We start from the raw sequence: 16,929 nt of genomic DNA, 5'->3' as shown, positions 1-16,929 counted from the left end.
CCTGATCCCAGTACAAAAAGGAATATAAATGTCTTGTAACTTCTTGACCAAAGGCTAGAGAGGTAGGGTGGGAGGTTGTGAGCAGAATTTCTATAGACCTTCTTGGGCCTGGAAGAATCCAACTGTTTAGAGGTCTAGCCAGGGCACAAGGGCTCTGCAAGAAGCAGAGCACAGATGTTCAAGAAGCTCCCAGAAGTCTTAAGGAATTGACAGTGAACCCAGGGATTCCTCCTACTGTGCACTTTTTTGTGTTTTGAGTTAGTGACAACTCCTAGCTCTCAAGAGAATTTGCTTGGGACACTCTCCAGCTCAAGTCTGCTGCCCCGCCATTCCTCTCTTTTTGTGTTAATGGGGCCAAAGTTCACGAAAACCTATGCCTGTGTCTCAAGCATCTACCTTGCTCTTCTCACTTCTCCCTGCTCTACCTGAGAAGTCCTCCCTTCCTTCTACCTCCATACCTTTGGCTGCTATTGCCTAAGCAACTCCTCTTCTGCCCATCCTATCCCATCCTCCCTTCAGGAGACTAGGCTTTAGTTCAGACCGGTAGTATGAAAGGTTTGGGGAGAGACCAGGGACGCTTGGAGATCCCACTAAGTGAGAATATGCGAGGACTGTCCGAAACTACAACTCCCAAAAGCACCGGCACCCGGAATCCCCGCCTCCCCGTCGCGCGGTGCATTGTGGACGATGAGTCAGGGCTGGGACGCCCAGCGTTGTACAAGCGGGACAAGCCAGACGGGTCGGCGTCCAAGGAAGTGGCATCTGGAGAGGCTCAGAGATGCAAACAGTGGGGCGACAGCTGCTGAAGTTGAGGGGCCGAAGGTGTGTGTATAACAGGAACAGTTGGGGGACAGCGAGACTGGGAACCGGGCCAGAACTAAACTCCTTACTCCCCACAGCCTGCGACCCAGTGAGTTCCTGGGGCAGCCCTGGCCTGTCCCTGCCCGTCGACCTTATGCTAGTGGGACCACTCAGGTAAGTGACAGCGGTCCTGGAAAGGCTGTGGAAGTGATTCCGCCGCGGCTTTCACCACCCTGCTACCAGTAGAGGTCTCCCTCCTCCATGTCACCTGGTGGCAGCTCTGACACCGAAAGTAGGGGAAAGGGCAAGCCAGGGTGACCCAGGATGAGACTAGGGAAAAGGCAACGAATCCACCCAACCCCCACAGCTAGCTCTTCCCTTGAGCTCTCCTTAGCCCCAGAAACTCTTTTCCCAAACTGGCAACTATCCCTTTCCCTAGGCGGTTCTCGACAAATCAGACACCCTCTCCTCAGATGCTGCCACCAAAGAAAAACCAGCCAAGGCGGTATGTGGCTGGGAGGCAGACTTTACCAAAGCCTGGGGTGGACCTGCCCCAACCAGCTCCCTGAAACACCTTTCTCCCTGCCCAGGAATCCAAGTCCTTTGCTGTGGGGATGTTCAAAGGCCAGCTCATCACTGATCAGGTGTTCCCATACCCATCAGGTAGGAGGAAGGTCAGTACTGTGTGAGGTTCAGGGATATCTTCTGACAACATCACCCTGACTAGCCTGTTCCTTTCCTCCCCACCTATGCAGTGCTCAACGAGGAGCAGACTCAGTTTCTCAAAGAGCTGGTGGGGCCTGTGGCCCGTTTCTTTGAGGTGAGGAATAACTTTCATACAATCCCTGATGGGGTAGGTGGAGATGTGAAGGAGCATAAAAAGAGCCTGGGCCTGGCACCCATGGCTCACAGCTGTAATCCTGGCTACTCAGGATGCTGAGATCTGAGGATCATAGTTTGAAGCCAGTGAAGCAGGAAAGTCCAGTGAACTACTCAGAAAAAGCTGGAAGTGATACTGTATGGCTCAAGTGGTAGAGTGCTAGCCTTGAGCAAAAGAAGCTCAGAGACAGCACCCAAGCCCCAAGTTCAAGTCCCAGAACAGCCCCCCCCCCCCCAAAAAAAAAAACAAAAAGCCTGTGTATGAGATCCTTTGTTTTCTCTCCAGGAGGTGAATGATCCTGCCAAGAATGACACTCTGGAGCGAGTAGAAGAGACCACTTTGCAGGGGCTCAAGGAGCTGGGGGCCTTTGGTCTACAAGTGCCCAGTGAACTGGGTGGTGTGGGCCTCAGCAACACCCAGGTGAGAGGAGCCTCCTTATTCAGCAGTGTTCCACTCTACTCCAATTTGGCAGTTTCAGCTCCTTCTTACTCCTAGGGCCAAGGTCTTCTCCAAGCCAACTGTTATGCCTAGGGGGGTGCAGAGCAGCACTGTGGAACTGTTAACTTTCTCAGCTGTGTGGACAACCCTTACCCTAAAAACAAAACACCATATACGCGCAGTCTCTTACTCCCCACGGATCTCACCCTGGTTCCCAAGTCCTTGAGAACTGACAACAGTAGGGTAATAAGAGCTAAGGTATACACCAATACCTCTCACTGAAGTACCACCCACCTACACACTCCCTTACCCACCAATACCCAGTGCAGGAGATGGCACCTAGGGCTTTACACATGGTAGACACTCTACTACCCACTCTATCCCCAGCTGCATTGCTTTTTGATTCCTCTTTCCTTCCCCACATGGAGAAATGGCCCAGACCAGGTCCTGCCTTGTTGTCCATACTCTCCTGCTAAAGGCAAGACCCTGTGAAGCCAGTTACAGCCCAGATGTCTGCTTCCCCTACAGTACGCTCGCTTGGCAGAGATTGTGGGCACACATGACCTTGGTGTGGGTGTTACCCTGGGGGCTCATCAGAGCATCGGTTTCAAAGGCATCTTGCTGTTTGGCACAAAGGCCCAGAAAGAAAAATACCTCCCCAAAGTGGCATCTGGTAAGGCAACCCTGAGACTCAGTGATTGGGAGGTGTCCTGGGCTTGGAACGATTCCACCAGTTGCTATTTAGATCACCCCCTAGTTGGCATATCCCTTGGGGGCGCAAGTCCCAGAAGGCATCAAAGTTCTGATGGGAAAATGCAAGGAAGTAACTGGATTGTGCCAGAGATGTTAAGAAGATCTGCCTGGGATGATAAGGGGAGATGACAACAGTTGGATACCCATCAGGACTCCTGGTAAAAGAGCTCTCTCCTCACCAGGGGAGTCTATAGCCGCCTTTTGCCTAACTGAACCCTCAAGTGGGTCAGACGCAGCCTCCATCCGAAGCTCAGCTGTGCCCAGCCCCTGTGGAAAGTATTTCACCCTCAATGGAAGCAAGCTTTGGATCAGGCAATCTTTATCCCTCTTTTCCCTTCTCTCCCTCAACCTAATTCAGCCTCCTTTGCTCTGAGCCCTCCATGCTAACCGCCTCCTCATTCTTCCTCAGTAACGGGGGCCTGGCAGACATTTTCACAGTCTTTGCCAAGACACCAGTTACAGATGCAGCCACGGGGGCCGTGAAAGAGAAGATCACAGCTTTTGTCGTGGAAAGGAGCTTTGGAGGTGTCACCCAGTGAGTGGGTTTGGGGAGGTAGAAGTGGTAGAACCAAAGAAGGGGAGCAGCCACAGGGAACATGGCTGTTATAGGTCACCCTGAGGGGTAGTGTGTGCAAAAGCAAAACCTGTGGGCACTATGTGCCCTTTGGGATGTATGTATGGAACTGACCTTAGTACCAGCAACCAAATCCAATGCAGGATAGCAGGATATAGCCAGGCCTCTGTAATCCCAAACTACAAGCGGTACAGTATGTACATGTGCTAACAGTCTGGGAATTACAGTTCCTCCTTGATCATAAGAAATGGAGAGAAGCGGGGCGCTGGTGGCTCACACCTGTAATCCTAGCTACTCAGGAGGCTGAGATCTGAGGATCACAGTTCAAAGCCAGCCTAGGCAGGAAAATCCATGAGACTCTTATCTGCAATAAACCACCAGAAAACTGGAAGTGGCACTGTGTGTGACTCAAGTGGTAGAGCACTTGCCTTAAGCTGAAGAGCTGAGGGACAGTGCCCAAGCCCAAAGTTCAAGCCCCATGACCAATAAAAAAGGAAGAAAAGAAAGAAGGAAACATGGCAATTATGTTTTCACCTTGACTTTCCTGCCCTATCACAGTGGACCTCCAGAAAAGAAGATGGGCATCAAGGCCTCAAACACTACAGAGGTGTACTTTGATGGAGTTCGGGTGCCATCAGAGAATGTACTGGGTGAGGTTGGGGGTGGCTTCAAGGTCGCCATGTACATCCTCAACAATGGAAGGTTTGGGATGGCTGCAACACTGGCTGGCACCATGAAAGCCATCATTGCCAAGGCGGTGCGTATCCTGAGTATATTCAGACCTGAGTCCAGAGCTGGCCTAAGCAAATCATGTTGTCCCCCTTTCCATGTGTCCCTGTTCCCTTGCAGGCACACTCTACTTTAGAGACCCCTCCCCTGCTGGCAGCTCCAGACCTGCTAGCTTAGGTCTCCAGCAGGTGTGGACTTAACTCTTAGTTGTTGCCAAAGCCCATTCCTCCAGTCTAATCCCAGCCCCCACCTAGACAAGACTACAGACCCATAGTAGGATGGATTTGTATGCTCTCTTCCAGGTAGACCATGCTGCTAATCGTACCCAGTTTGGGGACAAAATTCACAACTTTGGGCTGATCCAGGAAAAGCTGGCCCGGATGGCTATGCTGCAGTATGTGACTGAGGTGAGGGGAAGCCAATGCCTCTCTTTAGAGCCATGTGGGGCTTTCTTCAGGGTCGGGTCAGACTACAACTCCCAGCAGCACCTGGGGCAGTGGGTCTCCAGCTTTACACCAATGCCCTAGGGGATGCGGGGAGGCATAGTCAGTCCAGCTTCTGTAAAGGAAGTAATGCTGTTCCACTGAGGTGCTTCCCAAAGATACTGAAAGTTCATCTACTCCATCCTCACTCATCTCCTCCCCTTTTTAAGAAGTCCAATGTTCAGAAGCCCCTGGTGTACCATGTCAGAGGACCACATATTTAGATGTACTTAACCATAGAGTTAGAAGGTGAATGCAATGGGCCCTGGGGGATGAGATCAGACCTGGTCTTGGAGATTTGGGTGTCTGACACAGCCCTTTACAATTTCCTTTCCCATGTCCCAACCATACCACCTCAGTCCATGGCTTACATGCTGAGTGCCAACATGGACCAAGGATCCACAGATTTCCAGATAGAAGCTGCCATCAGCAAAATCTTTAGCTCGGTAAGGACTCTGACATGATAGGAGGGAGAGTCCGGTTTGACAGCTCAGCCCCCAAACCAATTTCATCTGGCATTTTGTCCCTAGGAAGCTGCCTGGAAAGTGACAGACGAGTGCATCCAAATCATGGGTGGCATGGGCTTCATGAAGGTGCAGGCGGGTCTTTGGCAGGGGCAGCTGGGTGGAGCAGACGTGCTCATCTCAGCAGAGGCTCACGATGTGTCTTCCCCTGTGCTAGGAGCCAGGGGTAGAGCGCGTGCTCCGAGATACTCGCATCTTCCGGATTTTCGAGGGAACAAATGACATTCTTCGGCTGTTTGTGGCTCTTCAGGGCTGTATGGTAAGGAGGGGAAACGGGGAGAACAGATGGGATTACGGTAAACAGACGGGGATCACAGGGATTCCTGATTGTTCGACCCTCCTGCCCCACAGGACAAAGGCAAGGAACTCTCTGGGCTTGGCAATGCCCTAAAGAATCCTTTTGGGAATGCTGGCCTCCTCCTAGGAGAGGCAGGGAAACAGCTGAGGCGGTAAGTTCAGGGGACAGGCCAGGGGAGGGCAGGATGGTAGCGTGTAGCAACCTTTTCTTCCCTCTTCTTCCCAGGCGGGCAGGGCTGGGCAGCGGCCTGAGTCTCAGTGGAGTTATCCACCCAGAGTTAAGTCAGAGTGGTGAGTTGGTGAGTAGTCAGGGGTGGGGCAGAGCCTGCAGTAAGGGCTGCCATGGATGGCTCCTGAGCTACGTACCCGCCCCATCTCTTCAGGCAGTGCAGGCTTTGGAGCAGTTTGCCACTGTGGTGGAGGCCAAGCTGATAAAACATAAGAAAGGGATTGTCAGTGAGTGTGCTCTGCCTCCTACAACCCCTACCCCCTCCCCGGCCACACACACACACCTATGTCCCCTCCCTCAGCTATGGCCCCATCCTCCCTATTTACCTGACAGATGAGCAGTTTCTGCTACAGCGCCTAGCCGACGGGGCCATTGACCTTTATGCCATGGTGGTGGTTCTCTCCAGGTAAGAAGGCAGGATGGAAGGCCTGAGCCACAGGGTGCTGGGCTAGGGGCACACCTCAGGGCTATCTTCTACTTCCCTGCCAGGGCCTCAAGATCTCTGAATAAGGGCCACCCTACAGCCCAGCATGAAAAAATGCTCTGTAACAGCTGGTGTATTGAGGTGAGCCTTGAGACTACCCAAGGTAGGTGGGGGCTGAAGGCACAGGCCTGATCACTTTTTCCCTCTTCCCAGGCTTCAGCTCGGATCCGGGAAAACATGGCTGCTCTGAAGTCCGACCCACGGCAGCAGGAACTCTTCCGTAACTTCAAAACCATCTCCCAGGCAATGGTGGAGCGAGGTGGTGTGGTCACCAGCAACCCCCTGGGCTTCTGAATTCTCCCAACCAGGGCCTGACCATATAGCTTCCCACCCACCCCACCCCCCCAATCCTGGGTACCCTTGCTTACCCTTGGAGGGGGCCTGTGTTCCCAGGATTGTGCCTGTTCATAGGAATACTTGGTGCCTCACAATACAGTTTTTAACAAGGCAAGCTTTGCTTCTGGTTCTCAGTTCTTTCCCTCTACTGTCTACTTCCCTCCCAAAGAAAGGAGCCAGAGGCTTGGGGAGTTTGCCTCTATTGCTTTATTTAGTGTTTTATACAAGTAACTAAAATAAATAGAACAAAGGCAACTACATGCCCCCCAAATACCAAATACCCCAGCTTCCTTGGACTACGATCTAGGTTACCTAACACCCTTCTTCCTCCTGGAGTACCACTGACCCCCTTCCCTCACCCTGCACAGGACAGCACTGCCTGGGTGCCTGGAGGAGATCCCATTGTGGAGTAAGAAGGGACTTAGGAGACAGGGATTCTTCATATAAAAGAGGAAATGCCTATTTAAAAAATAGTCCCCAAAATATAAGAAAAGTCTATTTTCACCCCCAAAAAGGCTTATAAAAAATAAAGCTAAAAAACCCCAAAGGGCCCTCCCTCCTTGCCTGCCCTTGAAGGAAGGGGAAGGACCAGGCACTGCTGGTGAGAGTCACAGTGGCAATAACAACATTATGGCAGGCAGCAGCCTCTAGGCACTGTAAGGAACAATGAAGATATGATTGACAGAACAGAAGCACCAAACCAAGAGTGGTCAGGCCTATGGTACAGACCCAACACGGCCCCATAGTGGGCTCTACATCACATCTACAAAGAACTCACTGGGGTTGCCCATGGCCATGTGGAAGCTCTGGCGGCTAGCTGTCAGTTCTGGGGGCACAGAACCCAGGTCTCGGACTGGAGGGGCCCCTGGGGGCTGCACTGCTGCAGGGACAGGGGGTGGAGGTGGTGGCATCATGACCACCATCATGGGATTATAGGGGAGAGCCATGCCAGGGGGAGGGCCATAGGGATGAAGCCCTGGATGGGCTCGGAGATTAGGAGCACCACCCGCTGAACCCCTGGATGGAGGAGGGCCCCCACTCCCAGTCCCACCAGCTTCCCCACTCCGCCGAAGGCTGCACCCCCGGCTGGAGGGCTCAGACTCACTGCCGCTGCCAGACTTGGACTCAGGAGCCCGCTCCTCAGGCCTCCCTGTCCGTCCGGCCCCCCCATCGCTTCGTGTTGACCCACTGCTCCGGCTCCCTGTGAGGGGAGATGGGATAGAACAAGTGAACATCAACCCAGTCCTCTGGCTTTGGCAGCCCCTGTTCCATCTAGCCTGTCCTCCCTAGCTCCCCTCCACTGTGCCCTGAGTCTCTGGCTGCACTGGTATCGGGATGACTTACCCTCACTGTGCTGACTGCTGGCACTGCCGCCCCCATAGGTGTAAGATGAAAGCTCATGGTAGGGTGGAGGCTGGGGACTGTAGGGATGAGGAGCTGGATATTGGTAGGAGAAAGTGGGCAACAGGGGCCAAGGAGTGGCCCCAGGCAGCGGAGCCAGGGTGTCTTGGTCTGAAGCCCCACTGGAGCCATCATTGTCGTTCAGAGACAGGTTGACAAGGTCTGGAAAACATAAAGATTAAGAGTAACAAGTCTTGGCTTTCAGAAGCCAAGTCTCCCAACAATAGAGAGAAAAATAGAGACCATTTCCCCAGAGCCACTATGACAGGGGTCAAAGAGGTTACAAGGGCTTTGACATGAACCTGCTTATAGGTTAGGGCCACCACTAACCCAATATGCTTTTGTGGGACTCAGCAAGAGGTGCCCTTTTTGCCCTACCCCAGGGGACACAGTTCTGCAGCCAGTATATGGCTTATTCAGCAGAATTTGGTTGTCTATCAGCCACCCTGGTCTCATCCTTGGCCAGTACAGGACACACTACCATGATCATCAATGACAGCCCTGGCTGTAAGTCCAGTTGTTATAGAAGCAGGACAAGGTAGACCGATTTGCTCTCCTAGGGCCAGGGCTGGGGACTTACAACTCTCACAGCCACCACTGAGGTCCCCGAAGACGTAATAGCATTGCTCAGAGAAGGTGATCTTGTTCACAGTGTGTCGGATGAGACCCGCCTTCAGCAGCCCACTAGCGTACTTGCGGGCTTCTCGACGCTCAGGAAAGCCCTCCACATGATGATAGAGCCAGTCGACCACATCTGAGCCTGAAATCACCCACAGTGGAAAAAGGCCTCAGATTCCATTTACTTATTTTTTGACAGTCCTGGGACTTGAACTCAGGGCCTGGACACTGTCTTTGAGCCTTTCTGTGCCTCAATGCTAGTAGCTCTCTACCACTTGCACTACAGTGTCACTTCTGGCTTTTTCTGCTGTTTATGTGGTACTGAGGAATGGAACCCAGGGCTTCATGCAAACTAGGCAAGTACTCTACCACCACTAAGCCACATTCCCACCCACCAAAGGCCTCAGATTCTCCTCCCAATATCCACCTTTACCCCTGCCTGCACCAGGGGTGCACCAGGGGTCGCTTCCTCTCCTTCCCATGCCACATTACACAGGGCCCAGCAGTACCCAGAAAGGCATTGGGGATGGTGATCTTGAGCCACATGCGGTCCCGAACTTCCAGCCCAGATTCTGGAGCTGCCATTGCTTTGGTCACAGATGCCATGTCCATATGGATGGAGAGACCCCGGCCCTCACAGCCTGACAGAGGAGACAATAGGGAATGAGAGAAAGGGTCCACTAGCACAGGGTTAACAGGGAAGATCACACTTGGCCAGTCTACCAGAAAGTTGGGCTGGGGGTTCACCATCAGGAAGAGAGGATCCAGATGTAATAGTGCTCATGGATGATGAGCCTGGATAGGCTGGGAAGGTGCCAGTCAGAGCAGCAGAGTGTGACACCCAGGCAGCAGGGTCAATCGGCTGGATAGGCTCATCTGAGACAAAGATACCAAGTTAATCACTTCTCAATTTCAGGAAACCAGCTCTGTCACTCCAGAACTCAAGCCTCCTGTTCTACCTCTTCCTTGAGACCCCCGCCAACCCATTTCCTACAGTATGAGATCCAGACCTACTTCTGGCCTCTCCGCTCCCCAATCTCCTGACTTCAGACTCCTGATTATCACTTACTTCGAGGGAGGGTGAAGTAGGCCTGAGGAGAGGGATCCCAACACTTGGCAACAGTCAACACAATGGGGCTGTGGGGAAGAGAAGGCCAATCAAGACAAAGAAGAGGCCTCAAGAGGCCCAAGACTTGGGGCTGGGAAGGTGGCTCAGTGGTAGAGTGCTTGCCTCGCATGCATGAGGCCCTGAGTTCAATTCCTCAGTACAACATAAGCAGAAAAAAAAAAAAGCCAGAAGTGGCTCTGTGGCTCAAGTGGTAGAGTTCTAGCTTTAAGCTGAAGATCTGAAGGACAGCGCCCAGGTCCAGAGGTAAGGCCCCACAACCGACCAAACAAAAAAAGAAAGAGGGCCAAGGCTTGGCATTAGAATGGACTGAGAGACAGAGAAGGAAAAGTACACACATGGCTGGGCCACAGAAAGGGGAAGGGGGGTCGTCGTCTATAATGTGGACAACTCACCAACTCAGATTATTTTTTTTAACTTTTTAAAATATTATTTTATTGTAAGGGTGATATACAGAGGGGTTACCGTTACATAAATAAGGTAATGAGTACATCAACTCAGATAATTTTTAAAAATACTGCTAGCTGGGTGCCGGTGGCTCATGCCTGTAATCCTAGCTATTCAAGAGGCTGAGATCTGAGGATTATGGTTCAAAGCCAGCCCAGGCAGGAAAGTCCATGAGACTCTTATTTCCAACTAACAACCAAAAAACTGGTAGTGGGTCTGTGGCTCAAAGTGGTAAAGTGTTAGCCTTGAGCAAAAAGAGCTCAAGGACAGCACCCAGGCCCAGAGTTCAAGCCTACAATCAACAAAAACAAAACAAAACACATACTCCAGGAGAAGAGGAGGGAGTGCATACATGCTGTACAATTTTATTTACAGCAAATATCAGCCTGATTACACTGAACCATGCTGTTTCAGGATTCATGCATAGTAGAAAAACCATCAAATGAAGCAAAGATGTTCTTGACCAAAGAAGTCAAGAGGGAGCTAGGAAGTTGGCTCAGTGGTAGAGTGCTTGCCTAACATGCATGAGGCCCTGGGTTAAATTCCTAAGCACCACATAAGCATCAAAAAGCCAGAAGTGGTGCTGTTGCTCAAGTGGTAGAGTGCTAGCTTGGAGCTGAAATGCTGAGGGACAGCGCCCAGGCCCAGAGTTCAGGTCCCATGACTGACCAAAAAAAAAAGAAGAAGCCAAGAGGATGATTACTCTCTGGGGGGAGGAGGTTGGAAGTGAAAGAGGAAAGTTGAGCAGTGGATCTTCTGAAGTATCAGCACGTTCCTGTTTCATGATCTAGGTGGTACTGATATGTGTAATCACGCTAGCACTGTTTCATTCTACATTCCTATGCATAATGAGGCTTATCTTGTTTGTTTGTTATTTCAAAACAAAAGGTGAGGGGCTGGGAAGGTGGCTCAGTGGTAGAGTGCTTGCCTTGCATGTATGAGGCCCTGGGTTTGATTCCTCAGCACCACATAAGCAGAAAAAGCCAGAAGTGGCGCTGTGGCTCAAGTGGTAGAGCGCTAGCCTTGAGCTGAAGAGCTGAGGGACAGTGCCCAGGCCGAGTTCAGGCCCCACGACCAGGACCCCCCCCCCAAAAAAAAAAAGAAACAAAAGGTGAAAGAGTCAATAGACCTAAGGACCTGAGACCAGCTCAGAGGCTCACCCCGGCTTGTGCACAATGTCTCTCAGTACCCGCACGGCATCATCATTGCTCATGTTTTCAAAGTTCATGTCATTCACCTGGAAGTAGGGGAAATGAGTCAAAGGCAGGATGGAAAGGCACTGTCCCTGACCAAGTGAGGAGAGCAGCCCACCCAGCACACCTGCAAAAGCATGTCCCCAGGTTCGATGCGCCCATCGGCTGCTACAGCTCCCCCCTTCATGATGGAACCGATGTAGATGCCTCCATCACCCCGCTCATTGCTTTGGCCCACAATGGAAATGCCCAGGAAGTTGTACTTCTCTGTGGAGGTAACCCATGTAAGAAGGAGAAGGGGGAGCCCCTGGAGACCCATGCTGCCCCTTTCCCCGGCCAGGCTCCTCCATACCCATGTTGAGCGTGACTGTGATGATGTTGAGAGACATTGTGGAATCTGTGACACTGCTGAAGGATGAGGTCTGGGGTGGAAGAAGGAAAGGAGCTGGACTGCCCTTCAATAACCTAGAAATAAGCCTGAGGCTTCTGTGTCCTAGGGATCCCCTTAAACGAAGCCCCACTTGTCCCATGAGAGCCCCCTCACCCTCTCCATGCGAGGTGGCCGCTGCTTCCTCCGCCGTCGGTGGCGCTTCAGAAGGCGGGAGGCACTGCTCTGTTCCGTGGAGCTGCTAAACCTGACAGCAGTTGGGAAAGGAACCATTTGGAGGCTCAGATGGTTCTCAAGGGGCCATGAGAAATAATGAGAGAACTGTTTGCAAGGAAGGAAAATAAAACAGAATAGGGGAATGGAGGGGAAAAAAATCCTAGGAGACGGGTAGAACCATACCTACTCATGGTATCGTCCTCATCTGAATCGCCCAGGCTGGTACTCTCCAGCTCACTGGTCATAAGGGTAGAGGAGCTCTCATACCCAGCCAGGTGGCGCTCAAGCCTTGAGGGACCGCTGGGCCTGTGACCCCCAGCTACACATGAACAAGACAATTAGCAAACAGGACTCCTGTCCTTCATGTCCTCATTGAGGCTGAGGTCTGGCCCCCTTCCCGGCTCCCAATCTAACCAGCCATTCCGGGGCCTAGTCCCCCTCACCGCCATGCTCACTGCTGTCTCTCCTTCGAGGTCGTTCCCGCCTCAGTGACACTACTGACTCCGTTTCTGTCTCAGGTTCCAGATTTTCATGGCTGCTGGACACATTAGGGCTAGACAGGCAGAGAGATAGTTTCCAATCCAGGTCAGTAACGACAGCGCTCCAAACTGTCAGTCTCTCCTCCCAAAGGCCTGGATTCCCTCCTCATCTCCCTCCCCTGGAGTCAGGAATACAGAGGACTCACTGGAAGGATGGAGGCCTTGAGTCCCCAATGCCACTGGTCCTCTCAGGTGGCAAAGGAGGTAATGGTGGGGGTGGAGGCACCAGCTCTGTCCGAGATTCATGGGTTGGGGGAGCCATTTCGGGTTGGGGATTATCTGATGACACTAGCTAGAAGAGGGCAAATGAGAAAACGTAGCTCCATTGAGATGGGGAGCATAAAAGAAGAGGCGCAAAGAAACAATTAGCAAGGGGACAGAGTCTCAGAGATCCTGGGGAAAGAGCCTAGAAAAAGAGTAGCTCCAGAAATAGAAGGCTAAGGGACTCACACTGGCTCTTCAAGTAGGTAAAGGGGCAGACAATGAAGGATACCAACTACTGGAAAGACAAGGCTATCAAAACAGACTAAAGCTCAGAGCAGCTTGGCAATGAGTCAGGGCCACTTACCCAGGATACCACCCTTCCATTGAAGCAAGGCAAGCGAGCACTGTCATCTGAAATTTCTTCCTTCACCACCCTACAGACAGACACACGAGAGGTCAGCAAGGCTAAGCTAGCCATCCCCACCCTCGATCCTAGTCAACATTTCTCCCAATCTCCATCCAGTACAAGGATGTTAAGTCTCTCCTGACCTAAGTCCTCTTTCCTTACTAAAACTATTCACTCACACTCATTTTCTCTTCCCAACATATCCTTAAGAGCACAAAACTGTTCAAAAGATTTCCTTCAGACTGATCAATTCTTCCAGGACAAGTTCAAAGGCCACCTCCCATGGTTACCCAGATGTCTAATATACCTGTCTGACTTAGGAGTCTGGCTGGCAGTCTCCCTCCAATCCGATCCCCATACTTCACACTATCTGCCTCAAAGAGCTTTGGTCCTCATAGAAGCCCCTAGTGTTCCACTTCCCTTCTGTTTTCTTTAACTCACACCAGACAGCAGTCCAAATATGTGGTCTTTGCCTGGGTAAAAACACTTATTAAGGCTGGGTGCAGGTGGCTCACGCCTGTAATCCTAGCTACTCAGGAGGCTGAGATCTGAGGATCGCAGTTCAAAGCCAGCCCGGGCAGGAAAATCCATGAGACTCTTTTTTTTTTTGCTGGTTGTGGAGCTTGAACTCTGGGCCTGGGCACTGTTCTGAGCTCTTCAGCTCAAGGCTAGCACTCTACCACTTGAGCCATAGCACCCACTTCCAGCTTTTTCTGTGTATGTGGTGCTGAGGAATCGAACCCAGGGCCTCATGCATGCAAGGCAAGCACTCTACCACTGAGCCACCTTCCCAGCCCCTCCATGAGACTCTTATCTCCAATAAGTCACTAGAAAACTGGAAGTGGCGCTGTGGCTCAAGTGGTAGAATGCTTGCCTTGAGCTGAAGAGCACGGGGACAGTGCCCAAACCTAGAGCTCAAGCCCCACGACCGACAAAAAAACAAAAACAAACAAAAAAAACCACTCATTAAGATGGAACAACAAAGCCAAGCACTGGTGGCTCACTCGTGCCTGTAATCCTAGTTATTCAGGAGTCTGAGATCTAAGAATTGCAGTTCTAAGCCAGTCTGGGCAGGTAAGTCCTTGAGACTAATCTCCAATTAACCACCAAAAAAAAAAACGCCACAAGTAGAGCTGTGGATCAAGTAGTAGAGTGCTAGCCTTGAGTAAAAAAGCTCAGGGATAGCATCCAGGCCCTGAGTTCAAGCCCCAGAACCAATACAAACCAAAACAACACCACCAACAAAAATATCCATTAAGATGAAGCAACAGTATCTCCAAATCATCTCCAAATCACCTCTTCTTGGGAGGAAAGCTCCTAAGAAGAGAGAAAGCCAGGCTTCCCATTCCCCTGTGCTTCACTTGGCACAAAACAGCCCTAAGCAAGCTCCTCAGTCTAATAAATCCCAAAGCCCAACCACAAAGGATCAGTATCTTGAACAGTTTCTTGAAGTGGACTGGATTTGTCCCTTCTTCTTACCACTCCCCCATCCATCCAATCATTAACACAAATTCTGTTCAGCACTGTCCTGAGCACCCAGCACCATCTCTTACACTTAGTAGGCATTAACAAATACCTGTTGACTAAATGAAAAAAAAAAGAAAATCCATACGAGTTATGAGGCTTTCATACACAAACCCTCACCCTCATATGGGGATATCTGTCTGATAACTCTTTAACAATATGGTTTGAGAGAGTTGGATACATGCCATCTTAATCTATTTGCTATCAAGGTAACAACACGGGCCAGTCTGTACCAATCTGCTCAATATATTGCAGTTTTTTGTCACTGTATCCCAACCTGAGCATAGCTCAGCCATCCTGTATCGCTAGAATCTAATCTATGGTGCTAGTCTCAATTCTAATAAAAATGGCCACTTGCCAAGAATTAATAATGTCCCATGCACCTGAATTGAGCATTTCACACTACGATCATCTCCATGTCACAGATGAGGAAATCAAGGCACAAAAGTTAAACTGCTCAAAATCACAAAGCTGACAAACAGAATCTTAATTTAAATCCAACAGAACTCCCATGTTGAACAATCTAAGTAGAGTCCAGTTCATTAAGTTCTCTTAGCCAAGGTTATATTCTCCACTGGACTCCAGGGATCTTACCAGGTAGGGAAGTCTCTTCCTCATTTTTTGTCCCTAGCACACACCTACACCTGTTACAGTCAACCCAGATTGTCCCAACCTAATCCAACCCACCTTCAAAAAGGTTGAGGACCCAGAGGGCTCAGTTTCAAAGGATGCAAATACAAGAGGGTTTATTCTGCACTATTTACATTCCCACAGTCTAGCTGAGGGTCACCAAAAAGATTCCAAATTAATCCAGGATTGGCCAATCTATTCTAGTATAGCCTACAACGTCTCAACAAGCAGTTGTCTGCACCAATATAGACAATATTCCAGTAGCATTATCTGTACTGGCTAATACAGGCCTCAATGGCCTTATTTTACCCTGTATTAACTGACCCCAATAAAAGGCCTGTCCCTAAGGGAAACTTAAAGACCAACCCAGTTTAGTCAAGAATGACTCGAGTTTTTCTAAGAAAATCTACCCTGGACATCTCAATATAGGCCTTTTTGCATTAGTATAAACTAGGATGTCCCCAAAATAATCCTTACCGATTATAGGCCAAAACATCTCAAATTGCCCCAGTACCATACAATCTACATCAGATTACAGAATATTCCTACACAGTCTATCCTTCAGAACTGCTAAGCATATACCAAACTACCGGATTGATCAATCTGTCTTAGTAAGGTCCAGAATATCCTCCAAACCAACCAATGTGCCTCCATCTATTCCAGTAAAACTTAACCTCTATTCTGGTTTACTAAAGCCCAGTCTTGGCTTTCTGTAGATTCGAGTACCAGGGTCCAAGGATAACCTTACCCTCCTGGGATAGGCAATCGTCCTCAGCATAGTACAATCTGCTCCACTATAGGCAGAAAATTCGAGTGTAGCTCGGTGCCCCTCCATATGGCCCAATCCGCTCTAGTTCGGCCCCCATCCTTCCCAGTCTAGGCCTTATGCTCACCCGAAATCCTGATCCATAGACTTGAAAAAGTACTTAGCGCCTGCGGGCCGCTGCAGAACGCTCTTGAAATCGCCGAGGGTGATGCGCTCGGCGGGAACGGGGATCTTCACCAGGTACGGTGTCTCTTCCTCATCCAGGTGGTAAATCACCTTCGTTTCCCCGACCCCACCGCCCCCCGTGCTGCTGCCCGCCATGGTCTCGCCCGCGCACTCCCGGGCTTCGCCGCCCACCCAACGCAGCAAAGAACCCCCGCGGCGCCTGCGCACAACCGAAAACAGATGTGCGAACGCCGACAGGACCCGGCCTGTGTGGAAGACGGGCAGAAGGGTAAGGCGTGGGACCGTCGGAGCGGAGTGAGGGAACCGATGGGGATGGGGGGGGGGGGGGGGCCGGAGGGCGGGTGTGTATGTGGGGGAGCAAACGCTGCCGCCGCCGACGTGAGCACTCCCCCCAGTCCCCGCCCACCTCTCCCCATGCCACGTGATCCTGCCCACGGCGCGCGACAGGGCCCGCCCCATCACGTGGCTCTTTCCGATCACGTGACCCCCGGGATCCTCCAGAGCACCCCGACCACGTGACCGCTGCCCGGCGCAACGGTCTCCCGGCCCTAAAGGACCCCGCCCCCCGACACCCCCACCCACCCGAAGGGCCACCCGGTGGGCCAGGCCCCGCCCTCCTCCCCGCCCCGCTTGACTCTTCCTAGGCTGGGCCGGCACGACGAACCAACCAGAATGTGTGCACTGGGAGAAAGGCAACTACTGGGATGGGAGCAGGACTGGGAGTGGGAAGAGCAAAGCCAATTGGGGACCTAGGGTTT

The 16,929-nt window shown here is 51.4% G+C and overlaps 2 protein-coding genes across 6 annotated transcripts; one reads left to right on the top strand and one right to left on the bottom strand.

The window, feature by feature from the left end:
- Positions 1-687: 687 nt before the first annotated feature.
- Positions 688-6,642, top strand: Acadvl (acyl-CoA dehydrogenase very long chain). 2 transcript variants are annotated; one of them, XM_042670839.1, is made up of 20 exons: positions 688-822; positions 900-975; positions 1,241-1,306; positions 1,392-1,464; positions 1,557-1,621; positions 1,967-2,101; positions 2,648-2,792; positions 3,055-3,184; positions 3,282-3,407; positions 4,005-4,203; positions 4,478-4,582; positions 5,017-5,103; positions 5,188-5,250; positions 5,339-5,440; positions 5,533-5,630; positions 5,705-5,777; positions 5,862-5,934; positions 6,041-6,113; positions 6,197-6,272; positions 6,345-6,642. In XM_042670839.1, the coding sequence occupies exons 1-20, from the start codon at positions 779-781 to the stop codon at positions 6,483-6,485; spliced, it is 1,950 nt and encodes a 649-aa protein (XP_042526773.1). In that variant the 5' UTR covers positions 688-778; the 3' UTR covers positions 6,486-6,642. The 2 variants fall into 2 exon arrangements, with proteins under 2 accessions (XP_042526773.1, XP_042526774.1); XM_042670840.1 differs by lacking the exon at positions 1,241-1,306.
- Positions 6,643-6,716: 74 nt separating this feature from the next.
- Dvl2 (dishevelled segment polarity protein 2) lies at positions 6,717-16,483 on the bottom strand. 4 transcript variants are annotated; one of them, XM_042670829.1, is made up of 15 exons: positions 16,113-16,483; positions 13,024-13,093; positions 12,602-12,747; positions 12,360-12,469; positions 12,100-12,235; positions 11,857-11,947; positions 11,665-11,734; positions 11,440-11,579; positions 11,280-11,356; positions 9,616-9,683; positions 9,270-9,422; positions 9,056-9,187; positions 8,509-8,688; positions 7,872-8,090; positions 6,717-7,728 (listed from the first exon to the last, which is right to left on the bottom strand). In XM_042670829.1, the coding sequence occupies exons 1-15, from the start codon at positions 16,304-16,306 to the stop codon at positions 7,280-7,282; spliced, it is 2,235 nt and encodes a 744-aa protein (XP_042526763.1). In that variant the 5' UTR covers positions 16,307-16,483; the 3' UTR covers positions 6,717-7,279. The 4 variants fall into 4 exon arrangements, with proteins under 4 accessions (XP_042526763.1, XP_042526765.1, XP_042526764.1 ...); XM_042670831.1 differs by having other exon boundaries at positions 9,294-9,422; XM_042670830.1 differs by having other exon boundaries at positions 12,372-12,469.
- Positions 16,484-16,929: the final 446 nt, after the last annotated feature.

Source organism: Dipodomys spectabilis, unplaced genomic scaffold (assembly GCF_019054845.1).
Source record: "Dipodomys spectabilis isolate Male_0828 unplaced genomic scaffold, ASM1905484v1 ptg000576l, whole genome shotgun sequence".
NCBI lineage: Eukaryota > Metazoa > Chordata > Mammalia > Rodentia > Heteromyidae > Dipodomys > Dipodomys spectabilis.
This window is presented reverse-complemented; position numbering and strand designations above follow the sequence as displayed.

Bases quoted from the DNA above. Each gene is read 5' to 3' on its own strand.
- Acadvl (XM_042670839.1), top strand. From the start codon at position 779: ATGCAAACAGTGGGGCGACAGCTGCTGAAGTTGAGGGGCCGAAG. The intron at 4,583-5,016 runs GTGAGGGGAAGC...ATACCACCTCAG, and splicing joins TGCTGCAGTATGTGACTGAG to TCCATGGCTTACATGCTGAG. The intron at 5,631-5,704 runs GTAAGTTCAGGG...TCTTCTTCCCAG, and splicing joins GCAGGGAAACAGCTGAGGCG to GCGGGCAGGGCTGGGCAGCG.
- Dvl2 (XM_042670829.1), bottom strand. From the start codon at position 16,306: ATGGCGGGCAGCAGCACGGGGGGCGGTGGGGTCGGGGAAACGAAGGTG. The intron at 9,423-9,615 runs GTAAGTGATAAT...TCTTTGTCTCAG, and splicing joins CTACTTCACCCTCCCTCGAA to ATGAGCCTATCCAGCCGATT. The intron at 7,729-7,871 runs GTAAGTCATCCC...CTCCCCTCACAG, and splicing joins CAGCAGTCAGCACAGTGAGG to GGAGCCGGAGCAGTGGGTCA.